At 37.2% G+C, this 24,414-nt stretch overlaps 1 protein-coding gene across 1 annotated transcript; it reads left to right on the top strand.

Annotated features, from left to right (window-relative positions):
- The first annotated feature begins 4,745 nt into the window (after nucleotides 1–4,745).
- Nucleotides 4,746–22,552, top strand: LOC308405143 (retinoic acid receptor beta-like). Its single transcript, XM_080895586.1, has 8 exons — nucleotides 4,746–5,345; nucleotides 9,291–9,451; nucleotides 10,012–10,153; nucleotides 14,083–14,249; nucleotides 17,783–17,959; nucleotides 18,876–19,080; nucleotides 19,190–19,348; nucleotides 20,557–22,552. Exons 1-8 carry the CDS (start codon nucleotides 5,135–5,137, stop codon nucleotides 20,727–20,729), a joined length of 1,395 nt encoding a protein of 464 aa, XP_080751712.1. The 5' UTR covers nucleotides 4,746–5,134; the 3' UTR covers nucleotides 20,730–22,552.
- Nucleotides 22,553–24,414: the final 1,862 nt, after the last annotated feature.

Genomic DNA, 24,414 nt, shown 5'->3' with positions numbered 1-24,414 from the left:
CAGTGTTATCACATTTACTTTGATGCCCTTTATTTAAAACAGATGGGTCTCTCTTTTTAACTCTTTACCCCTTGAAAAACTACGAGGAGTAACTGCTAAAGCGCTTTTCTCAACAGAGCACTTCCTGTCATATTTCAGGCCTGCTTATAGAACAAAATGACTGGCTGTGCATCAGACTTTAGTGAGCGTGGTCTCTGCCTATTCTAATGGTTGTCAAACCATGTCTTTATTGAGGGGTCAAAACTTGTAACTAAGGGTACAAGGAGGTTGTCAAATGTCATCTTTATTCAGGAAAGAGTTAAAAGCATAAAGCTGAAAAGAGTGTGCACAATTCTGAAAAAACAAGTAGAAGGCCACTGCCATTTAAATAACAATCAGCTATTTATTGTCTCCATACAGGTGAGTCGGCAGTCTGAAATTTAACCTCCAAACCAAGTGAGCTGCTGTGTTGACTCTGGAACAAAATCTGATGTATTCAAGGCAAATCAGCTACATTGTTGGTTTGAAAACACATTTGCCTACCTGTCCTCTGTACCCTGCATGTTCTCCCCATGTTTGCTTGGGTTCTTTCCAGATGCTCTGGCTTCCTCCCAGAGTCCAAAGACATGCAGTTAGTGGGGTTAGGTTAATTGGTGAAATTTCCTATAGGTGTAAATGTGAGTGTGAATAGTTGTCTGTCTCTGTGTGTTAGGCCTGGGTCAGATTGACATCTTGTCCACCCCCCTCTCACTCTAGCTGAGATGGGTTCCATCACCCCATGACCCTGATAAGGATAAGCAGAAGAAGAATGGATGGATGGCTGGAATTGCTAGTTGGTTGGTACAGTGTAGTGGTGATGTCTTCTGGCTCTAAACGTTTACGTTTAAATAACACTACTCATAATTTCAGTAATACTTATAGTTCTGACATCCTATCCTCACTGATGCTCATGAGCATCTTGGAAAGTAACTTAAAGAATGAGCTCCTGGAAATTAACTTTCTCTGAAGAGTGGCTGGGCTCCCTTAAGGGGAAGAGTTCAGTCATTTGGGTGGGACTCCAAGCACAGTCTAGACAAAAGGAACTATTTACCGGATTAATTAGTATACCTCCCAGGTCAGGTGTTTTAAGCCTATTCTACAAGCAGGAGGCCTGTGCAAACTCAGGACACCCTGGAGCGGTGGCTGGCCAGAGGGAGTTCTCTCTAGGCATCTCTGCTTTGGCTGTTACCCTCACAATCCAGATAAGCGATGGATGGATGTGAAATCTAGTTTCACGAGGTCCCAAGCTGGAAAAATGGGAGGGTTGCATCAGAAAGGGAATCCGATGTAAATCTGTGACAAAATCTACGCAGCCAAAAGTATCAGAGTTTATCACTGTATTCTGTGAGCAAATTTTAATAACATTTTTAGACTCTGTTGGTTTGCATTTTTTTGAAAACTCTGTGTACCAAATATTTCATCAGCACTTTCTTTTTGCTCGTTGTATAAAAATAACTACCATTGCATTATTTCGATTATCAATAAAAACATGAGGATTTAGGCTCAAGTTCTTGTTATCGGATTCAAATTTTTCCCTATGTGGTCCTATGAAACATATTTGCAAACTAATAATTCTTTGTAATAAAAAGAAATTAAATGCAGTAACAGCTAAGTTCGGGTTACTAGAGGAGTCTGTTAGAAAAAGTAACTGCTAAGTTTATTCTGACCTGAAATGAAGATGAAGGAATAAGTTCTCCCTTCAAGCAAATGTGCACTGGATTTTTAACAGGAGAAAAGCTGATACAGTTTTTCATGAGTAGAAAGAAGAAAAAGTTGCAAAACCACAGGTATTATTCCTCCAAAAGTTGGCTACAGCTGGCATCCAGCTCTTATTGTATTAAATACTCTTACAGTATATAAAAAACTATTATTTTACATCAACAAGCCATCATAAACATCAAATCCAGGTTGCAAAACCATCTTAACATAATAAAACCTATTTTAACTGTAGTAAGAACTTACCATGAATTTTCCTCGACAAGATTTCTCAGTTAGTCCATTTATTCTTCATCAGCTCTTCCTTTCTTATTTTCTTATTCTTATTTTTCAAGCAAAAAACTTAAAGTCAAATCTTCTGCGCGAACATTACAAAGAGCTACTTTTGCCATTGAAGTCTAGACTTATGGGGTAAATCAAACTTGGCATCGACATGTGTTGGGACAGGACAATTTTACACATTTTACCATCTTTTTCAGAAATAGATATTATTTTTTATAAAATAGTAACATCTCTCAGTGTTCTCATGTTTTATATTGCTTTGAGGGGTTTGTAAAGTACTGCATTCTGTTTTTATTTACATTTTACACAATACCCAACTCTTCAAGAACTGGGGATGAAAAAGATTTTTCAAAAACAGGAACGGTCTAATTTATAAGGTTGACAAAATTTCTAGGGTTAAAAAGCAAAGCCAACACTGCCTTAAACTTCTATTCTTTTTAATGAGCAGGAGTTGAGTAACTCCTTTGGCTCCAAATTGACTTCCTGTTGTGTGGAAAAATGGTGCTTGACTCCATTTCTTTTTGAGCTCAGTGAACACTTTCGGGTGAACTCTGTGGGCTCAGTTACTAGTTTCCAGTTGGCTGGGGCCAGCAGTCTTGTTTCACTGCAGGCTAATGTCAATGCACATGTAGAAAACATGGTCATATTGCTTTTATTGAGTGGTTACAGGTTACTCTGACACAGCCTTCATGCAATATCACATAGATATTAAAAAATGCTGTTGTCTGTGGCTAGTTGCAGGTGGTGTCGCAACATCTTGGGGGGGAAAAAGCAAATAACTGGTTTTGTAGATTCAAATTATGAATTAGTAGTCCAACTTACTACTATATCTGCTACCCAATATTGGGCTTTGGACTAGTCAGCTACCCACAAGTTCCTCCATCATTGCGTTTTTAAACCACACATCACAAGCACAAGTTAGATACAACCAAGTAACACTGCACACTTGTTGGCTATTGATTTGTCAATCACATGGTAAAGCAAACTCTGCTTTAACCTCTTCTTTAGCTCTAATAGTGACCATATTTGCAAAATGAGATTTATGTTGTATGAATTTATTGAAACTAAGAGAGGAAACCATAAACTCAAGGGGCTACTTCTCAGTAAAGTTCAATCAGACTTCAATCAGACCAAAAGAAGTCATTCCCCTGCTGGCAATTGGAAAAATGCAGGTTTAATGTAAGAGTGAACAATACCTGTGAAAGAAGCGTACAAGAAATTAAGTGAAGTAATGCAGTTGTTTTTAATGAGAAAGAAAGATATGTAATTAATATGGAACAAGGGATGAAATGTAATGACTTAATTACTGTACATCTGCTCAAAAACAGGTAAAAGGTGAAGCTTAATAATAATAATTATTCTTATTATTTTTGTTACTATTATAATAATGAACTTTTCAACATTCTATAAAAGCCACTTGCTAGGTAAGATATTAGCACCAAAAATAAATGAGGATATAAGAATTTAAAAAATGTATGTGTGATTTAACACAGAATACTTCAATACTTCAGCCAACTTCAACAGGTTCGTTCCTACTGATGCTGTTGAATTTATTGTGTTTTATGTGAAATTCTCTCAGTAAATTAATTATATACTATGTGTAGTTGTCATCATTAAGGGTGCTGGTTGGTTGATTTTTTGTAACTTTCTGACTTGCTGTCTCCCTCTGAATCCAGTCTCTATGATAAGCTATAACCTAACTATGGTAAATGAACTTAATTTCAGCTCCATATAGCAGGGACATGAGTACATATTGTCAGCTACTCAAGCACTATCAAGGCAAACCTTAATTTTTACAGGTCTCCAAAATATTCAGACTTATGATGAATTTCCAACTTTCCCCACAATAATCAAGGGATTCTTTTTTGTATTTAATGATTAAAAAAAACGTGTAGTAAACGTGAGTCTTTTTTCCCTTTTTTCTGCTGCCTATTTCACAGTAAGAAATTACAATGTGTGACTCAACAAATTTCTGTAGTAAATTATCCTAAAAAGGCTGTTAAGATGTTAAAATAGCACATGCATCACAGGCTTAGAGTCACCACAGGATTTATCACAGCTTCTTTTATGTGGTGCTGCATCATATGAATTCTTTGTAAGGGGTTTGTTTGTTTGTTTGTTTGTTTGTTTGTTTGTTTGTTTGTTTGTTTGTTTGTTTGTTTGTTTGTTTGTTTGTTTGTTTGTTTGTTTGTTTGTTTGTTTGTTTGTTTGCTGCTCATACAACCAAATTTCCCCTTGTGGGACAATTAAAGGATTATTCTATTCTATTCTATTCTATTCTATTCTATTCTATTCTATTCTATTACAGATGAGTATATGTAAAAAAAAAAATCCACTTCAGAATATATAATAGTAAATATTTCATACATCTGTGCCTCGTGTTGCCACTCAGCTGATTCTAATTAAATTTTAAAGACAGAAACTCTGATGTGAGGTGGGTCCTCGTATTGCACCGTTAGTAATGTAGGTAAATGTTTCATGGCTCTTCTCTGTGATGGATCATTGTTGATACTTTTACTGTCCATTCTGAGTCGGTTATAAGAGGTGAAGTCCTTTATCAATAGTGGCAAACTTTTAATTTTAACTCTCTGAAGTTAGCTCCTGAAAGGTATCTCGACTGAGGCCGACTGCTTTTATCTTTTCCACCCTGTACGGATACTTTTACTCGAGTAAAGGACCTCAGTGCTCGTTTCCACCTCTGCTGGTGATGTCAGACAGCGGCTGGGTCATGTGAAGGGCAGCAACGGAGGAGGAGGTTCACGGAGAGTTCACTCGCATACATTAGGTAACACCATCGGTCGCTGTGACATAACTAGTATGAAGCAGGTTGAATTGAGACATTTGTCAATAAAGAAGAGATAAGTGGAAGAAGTTCTGCAACAAACTTTGTTATGCAAAGCAGCCTGAATGCGCTTTACCGATGCTCTCTGATGGAGGACTACAGCCCGCTGGCTGCGCATCAACATGCAGTTTGTGACCATCTGTGGGAAATATAGGTTTGTTCCTGCTCCCCTCTGAACATAACGCAGACATGCTTCAGTGTTAACACAGTTTGCATCAAGTGGATTTTAAACTACTTCGGTGCAGAGAGAAATCACCCTCTCTGAAGGATTTTCCTATGCCGACGACATTCCCATACGGACTTCACGGAGACTCACGACAGATCATGTTCGACTATATGGAGTTTCAAGTTTTCGGACCCGGGGAAATCGTGGACTTCTACAGCACTTCCAGTCCTTCTTGCATGTTGCAGGAGCAAGACCAGGATTTGGCAGCGTTCTTCCCCGAGCTGATCGAGTCCGACTGGCAGGAGCACCGGTACTCGCAATGTAGGTGAAACTGAGGATGAGTGATGTTGTGGTGCGCAGAAAGATTCTAATTTGTTTTGGTGTCCAGTGGAAAAAATATATAAATTCATTTCAGATCAATTCACTTTTATTTGTATAGCGCCAAATGCCTCGAGGGGCTTAATCCTCTGAAGAGAAACCAGAGTAAGGCCATGTGATTTTACTGACATTATTTCACCCAGAATGAGAAACACCCACGTTTGCCTCCATCTGTGCAGGATATCCTCCAACCTGAAACCTCAAAAGGTTCTCAAAACGAATTTATATTAAGTGAATTTCTTACCAGTTTAACCAGAATTTATAAAGCATCAAATCTGTAAACTGTAAAAGATTGCATTAAATATTTAAACAAACTGGGGGGAAATAAAGGTAGAGTTTAAAAACAAACAAACATGTATTACATGATAAAAGAGTGTTTCTTATTACATTGACATGGTGTGTAATTGTTTAAAAAGCCTGTTATAAAACTTTAATACCTTAACAAACTGGTGCAAGACTGTGAATACATGCAAGTTTAAATTCAGAGCAGACACTGGAAGCAAACCAGTGCAAGGGTAGTTTTCTCTTAGTTTATGACTTCAGTATTGTATTTAATCAAATGTGCATTTAGCTTTTTATTTAGATTATTATACTTTCGAATCATGAAATTGTGATTTGATTGTGTTTGCAAAGGGATGCATTTATATAACACTTTACTAAATTCGTACTTTAAACTAACATCCACATTAACATACCTGTACAAACATAATGGACTTTAAGCCTCTTATCCCTCTAGGATCAACACACACACCTTCAAAGTAAAGCCCAAGGACGATTTGAACCCAGAACCTTCTTGCTGGTATTAACCACTGCACTGACCATGATGAAACTGGACTTCATCATATTGTGTATCAACTGCTATTAAATGGTCACAAGCTGCCTTTTAATATTTAAAGGCTGAGATAAAATGAAGCGTTATCTATTCTACATTCTTGTGCTCTGTATCTAAATGCTTTGATGCTTTCTGGGAGCCTCTTTTCTCTTAATAGATAAAGGATGTGAGAAGAAAGTGAAAACAGACTACTGAGCACATGGCAGCTAATGTCTGTGTGGTCGTCTTAGTCTGTGTTTGGGTCTGTCCAGGGACGGTCACTTTGGTGTCACCCTGGGTTCACCGGACGGTCACCGGCTCAAGAGGTCAGAGGAGAGTCAGACTGTTGCCAAAAGTGGAAGTAGCATTTTTAGTGGAATAAAGCATCAGTACAGCAATTTAAAAAAATAAAATGTCAATAGTTAAAGTACTCATCCTGTAGTACAACCTGGAATTTGGGAAAACCTGGAAACTAGGCAAGAAAAACTATTAGACTTTAGATCTTTTGGTCCTTCTGATCAGGTTTGGGTTTTTATTCTCCCTCCCACAAATAATAATAATAATAAAATTTTTATTTTAGCAATAGAACATACAATAGCACGTTAGAAATGGGGACAAAACATACATAAATGGACTTTACAAAAACAAAATAAAACTATATAACATTTTATTTTTTAGTGTAATCACTGAATTGCTATTTACTCATATGATGGTAAATATCTGTTGTTTTAGTCAGTGCAAGCAAAACTGCCACAATGTGGCTGTTTCCAACTTCTTTCTATATGACAGAAAATAAAATATTGTTGTGTAATAAACTGAACTCTGACAAGTTATTTTGACCACATTTCATCTGTTTCTGACATTTCATTGGATAATCAAGAAAAGGATTATTGTAGGTCAGAAATAACTTTGAATTAACCTGATAATTATTATCATTACTGATAAATCTGCATACCGTTTTCCCTTGAAAAAAATATTCAAATGTGAATTTAACTGACAAGAATTTCACAATAAGAAAAGAAAAAAATCAGTAACTATATTACAGTTGATAATCTGTAAATGTAGTTTTTGTTTGTCATGATTTAAACAGTTTAGCTGATTGTAGCAAGCTAAAAAACATTAGAAAAATAAAAAGTTCCTTTACCGAAGGTTGCAGGTTGCATAACAGGCAACTGAGGTTATTCACAAAAATAAAGGGTGAATCCCTGCTTTCAGTATCACTAATAAATAACCCAGCAGGCCTCAAGCAGCATGCGGCCGTAATAATTAAGCTTTACTAGTCTTTAATACCAAGTCAAGCATTTGTTATTTTATCCAGCTACATGTTGCAGCTCCTGTCTTACTGTAAACCACAATCAAAGGCTTTTAAACTTATCTCTGTCTCCAAAATCTTTTAATGTTTTTCTAGATTTATTGTTTGACTCAAACAGTGCATTGTAGTATACATCAAACAGCACCATCTAAATTGGGATGGGGCAACCCTCTTTCCCCTACCAAATCACTTACACCGCCCTGCCACACACACTTTCTGTTTCTCCGTCCTCCCTCTCATCAGTCAGTTGGGCTTGTGGCATGCTCCTGCATTGTTTTGGATCTGGGGAGCAATCGGCCTGATGGGGGTGTCCTAGTTTGACCCGCCGATTCCAGGTTCAACCAGAGGCCACGGATTCAAGGGGATGGATATGAACAATTTTTCTCGTTTTGTCCCCTTTTCAAAACAGCTTTCTTGGTTTTGTGTCAGGGCTGGAGCAGCAGAGGTGATCAGAGAGCCAGCAGGGAGGCCGAACGAGCCCCCTAGGCCAGACAAAGTATCTTCTTGGAAATGGCTTTAAAGTGGGAGTGTTGAGTGCTGTGGTGGATGTGAAGTGAAACATTCAGTGGAAAAAATGCTGTGCTACAGTAGGTCACCACATGTGCAAAGCTGTAGATATATTACTGCGTCTGTTTGTGACTCATTTTCAAATTTATGAAGCAGAGATGTGATACATGCCTGTTTAATTTTATTTGTGTAAACTGAGCGTTGTGTTTGAAGTAGTGGGGCTGTACAGCTCATGCTATAATCTGCCACAGAAAAAAAGCAAGATTAGTCTGCGCTTGGCTCAGTGAAGGAATCACAAGGTGATTTCATCAAAAAGTTGGTTGCTCAGGTCTGTTCGGCTACGATCAGTGCCTGAATATATGTGTAACCACTCTCAGGGGCCAGTGTAGGGTCAATCTATCCTATTGTCACGACTAAAAATTAACAGAAGGTGCTTTGTATATTTGGACACAATAAAGCTTTTTTCGTTCCTTTGTTGTTTTGGGTAAACAGGCCCGAGACTTGAAGCGTTTTCTAGGATTTTAAATCACTAACTTAACATGATAACATTGTCAGATGGGCCACAATAAATAAAAATGCATTGGCATGAACTGCAGGTCACAAGTGCCATAATTTGCCATATCTCTCACACAGCAGTTTGTTCTTCTGTGTCCTGTTAGTGAATGTGGAATGAAAACCGAATATTCTTGAAACCTTATTGTTATAAAAACTCTTCTGAAGCATGCAAGCAGTCCACTAAATAACCTCTACATTTTAATACAATCTGCCTTTTGCATTTCTGAGCTCTGTTTGCTTCATCATGTCAGAAATGGTTCATCAGTAATTTTCAACTCATCACTAAATGTTGGTATTTCTACTTGTTAGGTCTGCTTTGAGGAAAACTTTAGAATGCTTTGCAGATAAAAGGTCTAAAGTACATTTCATGTATGGTGATAATTATTTTTGTTACTGCTTATTTTGTTGACAGGTTTCTCGCTGTATATTTTAGACAAATATAAAGCTTAACAAGTAAATAATTTCATTTTAAAAACTGTGCAAGGCAACAACTTATGTTACAAAATGAATAAAAGCTTCATCTGTAATGAGTAATTTTTCATGTTCTGACTTCTTGTTGCAGCTGTTATTTCCCAGCAATATTTCAGTTTCAGTATTTAAAGGATGCGCTGAGTTTGATATCCATTTGAATAAATTTAACTGTCGCAGTTTTATTCTCCCTGAGATGCTCGTTTGATTTTATATGATTTTGTGTGTTTTTCAGCGGTGGAAAGTCAGAGTTCCAGCTCCAGCTTCAGCTCGGACGACCTGTTTACCCGTCCTGCCTCACCACCTCCACCTCCACGCACTTACAAACCCTGCTTTGTGTGTCAGGACAAGTCCTCGGGCTACCACTATGGAGTCAGCGCCTGCGAGGGCTGCAAGGTAACACGTCAGGCCGGTGGTCTGCTTTACAATGCCCCCTCTGTTAAGCTTAGATAAAATCCCAGACTTTGTCTTTTAAAAGTAAGTCCCTGTGTCATGCTTGTATTTACAAGATTGTCTTAGTTTTTCTTACTAATCTCCTAAACAGATAAATGAACAAATACCTTCTTAATATGCAAAATGTGACAATATCATATGTTTTAGTTTTTTCCTGTATAAATTCACAATTTTTTTTTACCTAAATCGGTTCAAATTAAATGAACCACTGGATAGACAGACACGGTATTTGTTTTTGTTTTTTCTTAATCCATTTTCCTTTTCTTTCTTTTTTTTTGAAGACCAAACAAATCAATTTTACTCCTTGTTTGAGTTAAACATCTGAAATACATTTAAACAGGCTAAATATTTACTCTTTAGGTGTAAAGGAGTAAATTTAGGAATAAATTAATCTTTTTTGTCTAGCTTTAAAGTCCACACAGGCCTTTATTCACATTGTAGCAACTTAATAGCTTAATTAATTAATATCTTATCATTCATTCATTGTGCTGGTGTCTCTGCAGGGCTTCTTCCGCCGCAGCGTGCAGAAAAACATGGTGTATACCTGTCACCGCGACAGGAACTGTATCATTAACAAGATCACCAGGAATCGCTGTCAGTACTGTCGGCTGCAGAGGTGTTTTGCTGTAGGAATGTCTAAGGAGTGTAAGTGTCACATCCTCTCTGATTCACAGCAGGCCTCGTGGGATTTAGAGTCAAAATTAAACCTTTCTTTTAAAATGATTCATCTGCTATTACAAACACGACTAAAAGGTCAGTGCAGTCATGTTCTCAATTTGAATGACCAACTCAAGTTTATCAGCATGTAAAGAGCTGGTCAGTTCGTGAGTGTGGTTTACTCAAAGTTATTTGTGTCAAGTTTTATATAATACTGGGTTTGTGGTTTTGTTGGGATGACCGAGTGTTCAGAAATTTGATATAAGGAAACTGCGTATTTGAGAATTGGATATTACGGAGCCCCTCTGATGACATGGTCCAAACAATAAATAAATTGTGGCCACAAAATACTACTTCGTGGGCACAAAATAGTGTAACATGCCCACAAAATACTTATTTGTTGCTACGAAATATTATTTCGAGGGCACGAAATAGGTATAACGTGCGCACAAAATGCTAATTTGTGGGCACGAATTGGGTATAACGTGGCAACGAATTACGCATTTGTGGCAATGAAATAGATAACGTGCGCACATCATATTGATACAATTCCTGGACAGCTGCGTAGAGACATAAGCATAAGAGTAGGCTAAACCTATACATCATGGACAGAGAAAGTATGATTGACTTTTATTTTAGGCTGGGAATGAGCTACAAATGCATTTTGAAGCCTGGCAATGCAAGGAACCATTATTACGGAGAGACATTTAAACAGGATATTGAGAGCCCAGTTGCTTTACAGACGTAAGTACGACCTGGATGCTGGGATAGATTTTATTGTCAACCAACTGCAAGGGCCTCACGGGAAGGATCTGCAAGGGAAGGATCACGGTTATGTCAAGGTCAAGTGTTTCGTGCCCACAAATTAGCACGTTATACCTATTTTGTGCCCTCGAAATAGTATTTCGTGGCCACAAATAAGTATTTCATGGGCACGTTATACCATTTCGTGCCCACGAAGTAGTATTTTGTGGCCACAATTTATTTGTTTTTTGGACCATGTCATCAGAGGGGCTCCGTAGGATATAACTGTGTAACCTTAGACAAATAGTGCAGTACAAAAGAAACTCTCTCCATCCAACAACCTATTTTCTCACCAGCTTATCTTACTCTGGGTCATGGAGGAGGAGGCTTTAGCCTATCACAGCTGACTTTAAACGAGAAATCCTCCCTCTCAAGTTTAAATGGTTTCATCTTACTGAGATACTCTGATAAAAACTGCCACATAAGCGGCCTATTTATTACTGCAATCAGAGCAACGAGCTATGTATTGAAGTTTTAATGCAATTTGTTGTTACCTATATGGTGGTAAACATCCACAAAGAAGGGACAGATTGTTTCCCATAAAAGGTGCCTGCCATTAAAACTACATGTATGTTAAAAGTGTCTTATTTCTGTCGATATTAAAGAAATAACAATATAACAAAACAAAATGAGCAGGAAAATGCTCCTCTTATTGATCTGTGGTAATCTATATTCAAGAAAGTCTTTTTTCAGAAAAAGTTTAAGCTAAAGTGGAAGAAAAAGAAATTAAACTTCTTTTGTCAATTCAAAATGCATAATGTTGTAATATATTGTCTGTCAGCATATTTAGAGTCTTTATTGTTTAATTGTAACTAGATAGCACTTTAAGACTGAAAATTCATAGTTTTGTTTGTCAGAGAGAAAATATATAAAATCTAGAATAACAAACGCATATATACGACCAAGGTAATGCATATTAAAGCAAACTAAATTATAGCTACATAATAAAGGTGTAGCTTAAGAACTGCTGATACACTCTTGAGCTCTCAAAGGGAGTTTTAATGCTTTGTCATCTTAACAACCCAAGATTTTCATTTTGTTAGTGGGTTAGGAAAAAATTTTTTTGTGTGGTAACTACAAACGTCTTTATTTTAGAATATATAATTAGTTGTGAGAAAAATGTGCAAATAACACTTTAACATATGATTTTCTCTTTTTTTATAAGTTCTCTGTGAAGTACAGCAGCTCTCGGGCACAGGGACTGTACAATAGAAACAAAGGCTCTAATACCCAGCAGTGCAGTGACCTAAATAACTGAGAATGTGTTATGTGGAATGAGCAAAGGGCGGCGACAGGCCGACACTGAAGGATCCACCCATCCACATGTTTTCATTATAGTTTTTCTATGCTCAAACAAGTTACATAAACATATCACATGTAGTGGACAGATGGATGCTATGTAACTGCTCTCAGGCAGCGTGTAACATGATCTCTATTGGAGTGTTTACACAATGACGGCTGGATGTAGGGCATACACAGGGAGGAGGAAGAGGAGGAGGAGTGGTTGGAGTTAAGTGTTGCGTAATCCTGAGCTTTCCTGACATGTGTGTAGCCGTCTGAGGCAGTGGGACACAGAGAAACGTGTTGACACTGTTCCCGAAGTGATTATGAAAAGCTAACCTGGTTACGCTGCTTTCACGTGCAGCCTGGAATAACACATAAGCTCAGTGACACATGCTTTCATTCCAGAGTGATTTATACCAGGAAGTGGTTTAAATTATTAAGAACCAAAACTGAAATTCCAGTGAGCTCTATTTAAATCACACCTGATGTCTAAACATCGTTAAGGTAAAATGGGTTAAAACCGCCATTCATATACTGGTGAATGCAGTCTCCTGGGTCCTGATTAAAGGAACAGTTGTGTTTGGCTGATGGTAAGATCAGGGATCTGCCAGGGAACACTATCTGTTGCAGGACTTCCTGTTTTTTTTGTTGTTTTATACAGAGCTATGTCAGATTACAAGAAAAACTAACATAGAGGTCAATGTTTCTTCGCTGAAACTCTGCTTAAAGGATGAAGACAATTTTTCATAAGACATCCCCGTTTCATACAACTTATTGATACACATGTGTCTTCACAGTACTTACATGGGTTGTTTATTGTCTATCTTGGAGCACTGAGAGTTTTTGCTCTCAGCTCTTATCCACCAGTGTACTTTACATCCTTGGATCACATTGTGTGCTTTTGTCGTTTCCTTGACTAAAACACTGATGCAGCCTTATTTGTCAGGTGATTCTTGCTTTGCCTCCAGCTTGCTTACTGACTTACATTAATCAAAGTCAAGTGTGGGATGTTATTGACTTTTGTCCCGAGTCTCCTAACTTCTGTCTGTGCAGAAAGTCAACACTGAATTTGAAAAAAATAGTACGGCTCCTGCTTCTGGAGTCAACTGCAAAATCAGCTAATCTTTAGGATCTGGTCTCAAAAAAGGAGTCTGACATGATTTTAAGTGATCAGGATATACAGACAGACAATTGCCTACACTTGTGTTTTTGGTCAGTTTAGTTTAAAGATGAACATTGTATAGCACATTAATTTTAAACTTCCGTAGGAGTTTAAGTGGGTTGAGTTATGTTCATCCTAAAGTTGAAACCTTTAAATGAGGAAGGTTGTCATCCTGGTAGAGCGTGCTCCAATTGTGATATAAATCTTTAATTAAAGGATAAATTTAATCACTAAGAACAGCTGTTTTCATTTTCAGTGATTCATTGCTCTAGGGGCACTAATGAACCTAATGAACCTAAACCATGCTACCAAAATGCCTCCCGTAACATATCAGAGCCACTAGATCTCCTCACTGTAGGGACCATTTTTCAGGTTGTTTCTTCATTTGTATCGTTGTACGATTTTCCCTGTGTATTTGGCCTCAGACAGAAAACAAAAAAAACAACTTTTTTTCATATTAAACACTTTTTTGTTCTTTTAAAAGGTTAGTTTATTAACTTGAGCATTTTTAATATAAATACTCAAAATTAAAGAAGGTGTTTTGTAACATTAACATTTATTTAAACAGAGAATGATACCAGTTTAACCAATTTTAAACCACCTGTGGAACTGCTCGAATACCTTATTTCCTAATCATCTTATGCTCTGCGTCATCCGTTTTCTCCAGCGGTGAGAAACGACAGAAACAAGAGGAAGGGGAAGAAGGAAGCAGTGAAGATGACCATCATGGAGACGTACGAGCTGACAGCAGAGCTCGGCCTGATCGTGGAGAAAATATGCAGAGCTCATAGAGAGACCTTCCCCTCCCTTTGCCAGCTGGGAAAATACACCACAGTAAGTCCGGACATGAAGCTAACGTTTCAAAACAATAATCTTTACAGAAGGAAGACAACCTGCAAAGAGGAAAAGATCAAAGCTGTGAGGTCTGTCCAGCACTTTATTATGATTTTAATTGACTTGGGTAAACATTGTATGGATGTGTAGATGAAGGAGAATTTGAACTTATATGGCAGAAACTGAAAAATAAGATTATATATCCCAAAATGTTGATACATTTTACTTATTTTAAACGAAATATGAAAAAATGTCTATTTTTCGAATGTGATTGATGACCTCGCTAAACCCTTTCCTGATGATTTTGGGCTTTTAATCACTATTTTCAAGTTTTAAAGCAAAAACAATATTTTTTCTTTAAATTATGCTGCTCGTAATTATGATAAAGTAGGGCATATTAGATGGCAAAGCTGCCTTGTGACTGATGAAAATGACGGTATGTTTGTGCATCTTCCTTCATCTGGTTGTATTACATGGAAAAGACTTGAAACCAAATGGTGGCTCCATGGTTGTTATGTCATCGTTTTATAGTCTGTGGCCGAAAGAAGAAAGATGTTGACTGTCAGGGCAGTGACATTTAAATACTTGATATATGATTAATATTACCAGACAAAAACGGACAGCATTGAATACTCACTGCTGCATGCCTGGCTCATGGTTGGTCACTGTTGGATATTGTTAACACTGTCTGTAAAAACACATTCACCAAGGAGAGATCAGCAGAGCTGAGATGACAGACACTTATATTTGTGTCTGACACTTATAAACTGATACTTTTCTATACCTTTACTTGTTACATTTCTATACCTTTTTATTATTGATATGCACAAACTTTATTTAAATGATAACAGTCTTGTTGGCAACTCAAGCTTTCATCTCTTTCATTATCTTAAGCGCATTAAGCCCATTTAGAATCACAGTTTCACCAAACATGCCTATTTTAACGCTGTGGGTTAAGAGGAGCGCTCAGGGAAAAGCCACCATGCCAACAGACTGCACATCCAGAACCTTCTTGCTGTGAGGCAACAAGCTAACCTCTGTTCCTCTTTGCTTATGCAGAATAAAATTTGTTAGATTGTTTGGTAACATTTGAGACTCTGATTGTTAACAAAACCAAACAGACTCCTGATCACATTCAATGCCAACATGAGGGAAGGGGTGCAAACATGCACTTTTATTTAGGAACACATGTATACACATACATGCATATATATATATATATATATATATATATATATATATATATATATATATATATATATATATATATATATATATATATATATATATATATATATATATATGTAACTACCTGTAACATAAAAATCGTTAGCTGCCCTCTGTTGCCTCTGGAGCTGCCAGCTCCTCCTGTCTCAGAAAAACTAGGGCCATCACAGGTGACCCTTGCATTGCGCCCACCACCTGTTTGACCCACTGCCCTCCGGACGGCACCTCAAGACAGTCAGGTCCCACACCTTCAGCCTCACAAACAGCTTCTACCACTGGGCCATTTGAACTGTAAACAAACACTATTACTCCGTTCACACAAACCCCACCCCTAACACCCACCCACCAATCTGGGCGGAGCACCCACTCTATTCTATTCTAACATATAGCCACTGCCAATACTTACAGTACACACAATTTTCCATGTCTTCCAACAGTATGTACAGTATGTCATGTGAGCATTTTTCTTTAGAGCAAAGGAAAACTGAATATAGGTCCACACTGAAAAAAAAAAAACTCTTTTTAAAGATATGCTGGTGAAGATGTTGATTTGCACAGATTTAACTGGTTTATTCTTTGTTAAAAGGTAAAGTAAAAGAGGAGGAGAAAATAAAGGAGTGTGTTGTTTTATGTAAACATGTCCTTAGAAACTGAAAAAACTGTACATATCATTATGACACTTTCCAGTAAAAATACATGACATTGCAAGAACTGAGCTTATGTAATCAGCACTGTTGCCGTTTTACAAAAGTGACATTAAATAAATATGGTTTGGCAATGTAAGTGAGCGATGCCTGGAAGTATGAGTCAAAACAGGAAACATACGAACATGAGTGACACGTGTTGTTCTGCTCTTTAAAGACTATAACACAAGATTGTATTGATTGAAATAGTACACTAGGGCTAAGATGTACGACCTACATCCTAACAGTGCAGCAGATAATAGAAAAAGTGGATACTAAATATGGACGTTTGTCCCTCTGGAGCCATTGACTTAAAAATCAATTAGCCTCTTGAATCTGGGCATTTTTTAAATTTCATTTCCATCTTAGAAAATGACTCTTTATCAAAATTTTTACTGTGGGATTTAGAGGTTTTACTCTACTTTTGAATATAAATTAGTCGCTTTTAATAGTGAATTTATTTAGGGCCTCTTTTTTTAGGCCAAATAAAAGAACTGAGACAACATATATGTCACATGTTTTTCCAATGGTCCAATGACAGCTGTAGCTCCACAGTACTGTGCAGATTGAGGGATGATCCTTTTGCCCTTTTGATAACTCTTGTGATGAATACAAACGGGTTCAGACATCTTCTTTTAACCACTTATCCAGTGAAGAAATCCCAAACATTAGGTGTGAGGGTACAAGCATGTCTTTGGATAGCTTCAACCCTATAACCTTCGTGCTGCAAAGTGACTGATGCACTACTGTTGTGTGCTACTCCTCAGTTTGTTCAGACTGAAGGAGCTGGGTATTGAACCACAGACCTTCTAAATGGTTGAGTGTAAGGGTTTCTAGCCAAGAGATGTGCCTGAAACAAAGAAAAATATTACTTGTACACCACATGCTGCAGTTTTTTTAAACCTCTGTGTAATTTCAGATTTTTAATGCTGACGTCTAGCGTTCATCATTTAAAACATCCAAAAAAGGCGGAAACAGTTTACTTTATCTGAAAAAAATACACATTTTCAGCCATTGTGGAAATGGCCAACATGTTGAATTTATTGAGCTTAATCGATAAAAGCTAAAAAGTACATAAACAAATGTTAGTAAATGTTTATACTTGTGAATGATTATCTTGTAATGTTCAGTCATCTGTTATATTAAAATAGCTCATCATATCTCATATAATTAGCATTAGCATAACTGTTACATAATTTTCATCATTATTTCTTTTTGAAGTGCCCTGTCATAGTATTCTCATCTCGGTATTTTTGTCCTTGTGTCTGAAACACTCTCCTTCCAGCCTAGCAACAAACAGATAAGGTTAGCAAATAAACCGTGTATACACAGTGAAGCAATTAGCAGACTCATCAAATAAACAGAAATATTTTTTAAAAAACAGCTGAACGCTGAACTATTTGAGGTCACCGTAAAGGTTTTTTTATTGATTCTGATTGTGTAAATAGGTTTGTAAAAGTATGTCAGTATTGTATTTACTGCTCTTTGCTGATCTCAAGTTTTCAAAATATTTCAAATTTAAATAATTTAGCTATGTGCACAGATTTTAATAAGCCGTTATCACAACGCTGAAACAACATGTTTCGTTTAAGCCAAACACCTGATCTTCGATCCACTTTCTAGAACTCCAGTTCAGACCACCGGATCCAGTTGGATCTTGGCCTGTGGGACAAGTTCAGCGAGCTGGCCACCAAGTGCATCATCAAGGTGGTCGAGTTTGCCAAGCAAGTGCCGGGTTTCACTGGCCTGACCATTGCGGACCAGATCACTCTGCTCAAAGCTGCCTGCCTTGACATCTTGGTAGGTCTATTTCAAAAGATGTTTTTTGTTTGTTTTTTTTTACCTTTAGATTTGTGGTTTAAGCCCTCAAAAAGCCTGACATATACTATAGTTTTCATTAAACACCTACCGTTTTGTATTTTATTTCAGGTAAATGACCTGAACAAGTTATGTAAAGTTGCAGCTCTTCCTGCATTTCACACCTTTGGTAGATCTTGACTCACGTTGCCTGTCGACATTCATGCCAAAGACAAACTGACAGGCAGACAGACAGTGGTCCTCAGGCAGAGTGTTGCGTGTGTTCATCTAATTTATCATCCATCATTCGCTGCCAAGTCTGTCATAACTGCTTTCTCAGTCTGATAATTTAGCTGCACTCTCACAATCTCTGCAGGAAGTCCATCAAAAGCTCTGTGACAAAATTTCCCTGATTAATCACTCTGGGAATTTTGTTTTCCTGATTTGGTTTTCATGTTTTTTGATAGAAGTGTGATGCACCATATTGAATGCCAATTATATGTTATTTAATATTTGTATTCAAGCAATTCTCCAGAAACAGGGCACAGCATGTAATATCATTTAAAGTTTAGATGACAAGGAGTTGGAGAGATGTCTAGAGTGGTCTGCTGTTACTCATACAGATGAGATATCATTACAAAGAAATGATAAAAAAAAAAACAACTGGAAAAGCCTGAGTATTAAAAGCAGGAAGGTTTCTTTCTAAACTATTATGCAATATAAGTATTGAACCATATGATAAAGGCCTTCTGCCTGCAATACAGACAAATTTTGAATGATAAGGATTGACACATTTTAATGAATATAAACAGATTGTTGTTTGTTTGCTTTCGTGTCTTTTTATTTAACATTTTTTAAAGACAAATACAATATTATTGAAAAAAATGACTTGGTACACATACATGTTTCCTACTTTTAGATCTTGAGGATTTGCACTCGCTACACTCCTGACCAGGACACCATGACCTTCTCCGATGGCTTGACACTGACTCGTACTCAGATCCACAATGCAGGATTTGGGCCGCTGACGGATCAGGTTTTCACTTTTGCTGGGCAGCTGCTGCCGCTAGAGATGGATGACACGGAAAGTGGGCTCCTCAGTGCCATCTGTCTTGTTTCTGGAGGTACTAAGTCTTCACAATCCCAATTACTGTAGTAATATGACAACAACAATCAACAATTAACAACTCCAAATTTGAAATAGTTGAAATGTTCGATATCTGTCTTGGACAGACCGGGAGGACCTGGAGGAGCCGTCCAAGGTAGAAGTCCTGCAGGAGCCTCTGTTGGAGGCGCTGAAGATCTACTCCCGTAAGCGGCGACCCAGCATGCCCCTGATGTTCCCCAAGGCCCTCATGAAGATTACCGACCTACGTAGCATCAGCGCTAAAGGTCAGGGGAACCCCACCTTGTCGCAAAGTATTTCAATTCATAGATTACAGTTTGTTACAGTTTGTACAATCCTGCTATTCTATTTTGAATGACTGCCAATGTTACTGCATTACTTTTGTCCGAAATGTAAAACCTTTCTGATCAGAACGTTGCTATTTTTTGGTTTCTTTGCACTATTAAGTCTGAAGTCATGTTTACCCAGGATTAGTAAAAAGTATTATGTATTAGATGAATGTCACATGATTAAGCATTCGTATTAGTATACTAAGTATTAGCAAGCGTTTAATTTATCATCTATATAGCATCACTCCTCCTTAGTATGTAATTTATAAATATATTATTATGAAAATGTTTATTACTAGAAATGATTATGCATTGGAAGGCCCCTGTAGCTGTGCATGGTGTAACAGAAACAGATGAATAAACATATCTGTATTTATAAATGACATACTAAGGAGGAGTATTGCGTTATAAATCATGAATTAAGCACTTGCTAATGCCTTACTAATACTGTACTATTTTTATAAAGTATTACCTGCATTTTTAATGACTATACTTCTTTAATATTTAAAAGTTTTTGTAATACAAACGAAAAGAAAACAATTTACCCCTGCTTTCATCTTTTTGTCTTTTGAAATTTTTCATTTATTTATTTATTTATTGTTGAATTCCTCTGGATAAAAACCGGGTGGAAATAACTTTGGGTTTAGTGGAATTTTCTTTGACTGTTTTCAAATCTTCCTTTTCTCAAAGTGCTTTCATCTACACAGTGTTTGTTGAGTGTCTCGCAGTGAATTTGCTGTCATCAGTGGCTGCCTGCTACAGAACTAGTGTTACTATTAATAGGCTACCACATAATAGTTGAGCAAAGTGTTCTTTGCCTCATGCTGCAAGGCATGTTATGCATTTCATCCTCCTCTTAGTGTAACTGGTGGGTTCCTACATTGTGTATCTGACACACTCCAGTTCCTCTCCCACAGGGGAATTGTAGCTGTGCATTTATTTTCACATTAAACATAAAGTACAAACTTATGTGCAGCATATTTGACACAAGATAAAAACCAACACAACATTTGACATGCCTGACAATCAAAGGTGAAAGCTGGTGTCAGTAAATACGGGTAAAACGCAGACTTTGTTTATCTATATCACATTAAGTCTCCCTGCCAATAAAGCTTTACACGTGCATTGTTAAACCATGTCTACAGGAGCTGAGCGAGTGGTGACACTGAAGATGGAGATCCCGGGCTCCATGCCTCCACTGATCGAGGAGATGCTGGAGGATCTGCAGAACCTGGAGAAACACCAGAAGTCGGGCACCACTCAGCACACTCACCCCGTCTCCTCACAGCACATGAACTCTGCTGATTTTCCACTCTGAAGCTGCTCAAAGAACTTTTCTTTCCTCCGAGGGAAATCGCTCAAAGGTGCAGCTGCAGATCAGAGAGTGACTTACCTCAGTTATTGTCCAGAGGTCAGAGCTCGATCTGCAGATATGACTCCATGTTTAAAGAAGAGATTTAAATCACACATTAACAAGTATTTCTGTAAACAAAAATCCTACTTCAAAGGAAGATGCAGTAATGCTTTAATCTCCATTTTTATAACCTCTGAGAATCACTCTCAGTCTTTTCTTTACTGTTTCTGGTTTTTACTGTATTTATATTTGCATGAAATATCACATGGATTAATTTTACCTCATTTAGCATTAGTTATAGCAAGATAGCAAATATAAGGAATCAATCTTTAGGTTTTATATACAAATTTCTCAAACTCAGTTTGTACAAAATTAAAGGGAAATGCAATGTTTTTTCCTCCATAAGGGTAAGTGTTCATAATCGGAGTTAACAAACTAATGTGTCTGAACTGACACGGTGTAGGAAATGAGGGATTAGAGGTAATGCATAAGGACAATAAACATAGCAGTGTTTGTATGAGCTTGTCAATGTTAGAATCTCTTTGTAAAGCTGCTCTGGTAAAATTTGTTGGAAATCTGCTGGACTCGTTTACAGCTTGACAGATTTATTACAAGAGTAAGCTAATGATAATATACAACTTTATTCTCTTTTTTACTTTCTAAATGGAAAAAGGTTTTCCCACTATTATCATAAAGCATATTATTATTGTTATTATTATTTTGATACTGAGAAAACATGTTGGTTGCTGTATGAAGATTGTACAAAAACATTTCCTAGATTTTCAGCCATGATTGTGCTGTGGCACCACTCTTCTTAACTTTCTCTGTAGTGCCAATATCAGGTGAAAAAATATTTTTGACCGCTATTTAAGGAGGACCTATTGTGCTCGTCCTTATTTCTTGTCATATCTGTACTCTTACAGTGATAGATGCTTATATTAAAGATGGCTAAAAATTTTAAATATTGAGGTCTGAGCCAAAAGTTCAGGCTTCCTACAAACAACAGTTTTTTTGTTTGGTTTTTGGTTATGGTTTTTTATACTTTTGGCACAGCTTCAGCCATGAGCACAGAAACTTTGTCTTGAGAGGGGCAGCCAATCCGAAGAAAGAGGGAAGGGAGCTAAAATGTCCTGTTTAAGGTGGTCAGTGAACTGAGGGGCCAGTATAAGATAAATGTGTGAATCATACTCTAATGGAGTCCAATAATAAAAGTATTTAACTGGAAATGAGCATAATCACTTAATGATAAAATACCTGCAAAGCTGACATTTCCATCAGCATGTGAATAATGATAGCCTTCTGTGAGTGTGTTAGCATTCAGATGTTCACATTTATCTTAAGGCGCTTAGCTGCTAGCATGGCTAAATGCCAGTTTCTGTAAGTAGTAACGAACTTGCTTTGCACACAGAGTGGACCGTGGGCATTACAGTGACAGTATCACAGCATCTGAAATCTGAGTGATCATAAATCCACACAAATGCTAACAAAATGCAACAAATGATGAGACTGTAACAAATTAGAAACTAATGTGATGATTTTACATTAAAGATACACGGACCTTAACCTGCTTTGTGTAAGCATCTGAGCAAGCATCCCGTGTACTGTAAGAACTCAAATGTGCCTATTTTAATTGTGCCCAAACTTTTCTATGTCTTGACATTTCTAAAAGTGATTTTACTTATTTTGATGTCCACATCCCAAACGTTGCAGTAAGACTGTATGCATTGTGTCATTTTACATGTTGCATTAATTTGTTATATCACTAAACAGATCACATTTCATATGCTTTTCTTTGTTCTATTAAAGTCTTGTGAATTAAATTTTATGCTGCTCTGTCATGTTTCCACTGAGAATTTAAGTATTTCTTTTTCTGGTTCAAGTTTAATTTCATGGGGCTGTGAGGTTGTTTGAGGTCAGACCATATTTACTAAAGGCTCATACTGCCCCCTGTTGATCAATTGATGAACTGCATACAGCAGTAAATAATTTTATCTGATGACGTGTCCTAAGTGGGTGCAAAATTTAGAGTAAGTCTACGTTAGAGACTGCTGTCTAACATATTTTATCACTTTGATAAAATGGAAAAAGCAAATAATTACAGACCAAATAAGAATAAAATCACCACTGTACTTATTTCCCTTTCTTTGTGTTTTGATAGTTGTGTGTCCTTTAAATTTCTTTAATGTTTCTTGTTTGTGTTTGTCTTTCCCATTACTGGTCTGTGTTTTTCATTTCTGTTGCATTTTTGACCCCTCAAAAACAAGTCCATCATCATCTCAGTGGGTTGTTATAGTAATGAATAAATTTTAATTAGTCTGAAGTTTCAGCAAATCTGATTTACGTGTATGGGAAAATTAAATGAAACTGAAATTGTGTAATTAACAGTTAAACCCTGACTAAGCTGCAAGCAAACCTAATGTGCATGACAGTGATTCCTTTATGTTACTGAAGAATGGATTCTTTCCAAATGAACCTCCATCAATATCAATGATGGAAAGCTCTTAATATTTCCCATTTAATCCTATTGTGTACTTACAATTGTCAACTAAACATAAAGGAGATATATTGTGATTTTTTACTCTCTATATTACTTTATGATAATAGATTAGCTTAGATAACACACACACACACCAGTTAAAAATATATACTAGTATACTAGCTAGTTTTCTTTCATACTTTTATTTTTGTTCAAATATATATTGCTGACAATAACTACTTATTTGCAATGCAGATCTTTATTTAGCTCTGAATTTTTGTACTTTTACTTCATCTGACTGCTTCTGCCATCACTGTTAATTTGAGTCAATCAATATCAAACCTGCACGTCTTGATGCATGTTCAATCATCCAGACAAGTAAATCTCCAAAAGTTGATTCTGTTCATCTGAACATAGCATTTTCAGTGGGAGAAATGTTTCGTCACTCATCCAAGTGACTTCTTCAGTCTCAGCTGACTGCAGGTTTCCTCAATCTTATAAACAGTACATTGCATAATGACTGAAACCAGCCCAGTTAAGGATTTATACATCGGGGAAACCAAACAACCTCTGGCGAAGCGGATGGCACAACACAGAAGAGCTACCTCGTCAGGGCAGGACTCTGCAGTCTATTTACACAGGCCAGTGGACACTCTTTCAATGATGAGGATGTACACATCCTGGACAGGGAGGAACGCTGGTTTGAGCTTGGAGTCAAGGAGGCCATTTATGTGAAAAGGGAAAGACCATCTCTGAATCGAGGAGGGGGCCAAAGGGTACATCTTTCGCCATCTTACAATGCTGTGATTGCAGCCATTCCCCAACTCTCTGTGAATGGTACTCATGGCCATTGATCAGTGGGTTTTGGTCAGTGGTTGTTGATCAATGGTCATGAGAGTTTGCATAATTAAGATTAAGGAACTGACCTCCCAGCCCTTCACTGTGCTGGTTTCAGTCAATTTGCAATTTATTGTTTATAAGATTGGGGAAACCTGCAGTCAGCTGAGACTGAAGAAGTCACTTGGATGAGTGACGAAACGTTTCTCCCACTGAAAACATCCAGATGAACAGAATCAACTTTTGGAGATCAAACCTGCACATTTTATGCACTAAATTCACCTTCAACATGAATAGCCCTCACAGCACATCAAAAGAATACACAATATTTATAGT

Source organism: Rhamphochromis sp. 'chilingali' (assembly GCF_963969265.1).
Source record: "Rhamphochromis sp. 'chilingali' genome assembly, chromosome: 11".
NCBI lineage: Eukaryota > Metazoa > Chordata > Actinopteri > Cichliformes > Cichlidae > Rhamphochromis > Rhamphochromis sp. 'chilingali'.
The sequence above is the reverse complement of the archived record's forward strand: the minus strand, read 5'-3'. Positions and strand labels throughout refer to the sequence as shown.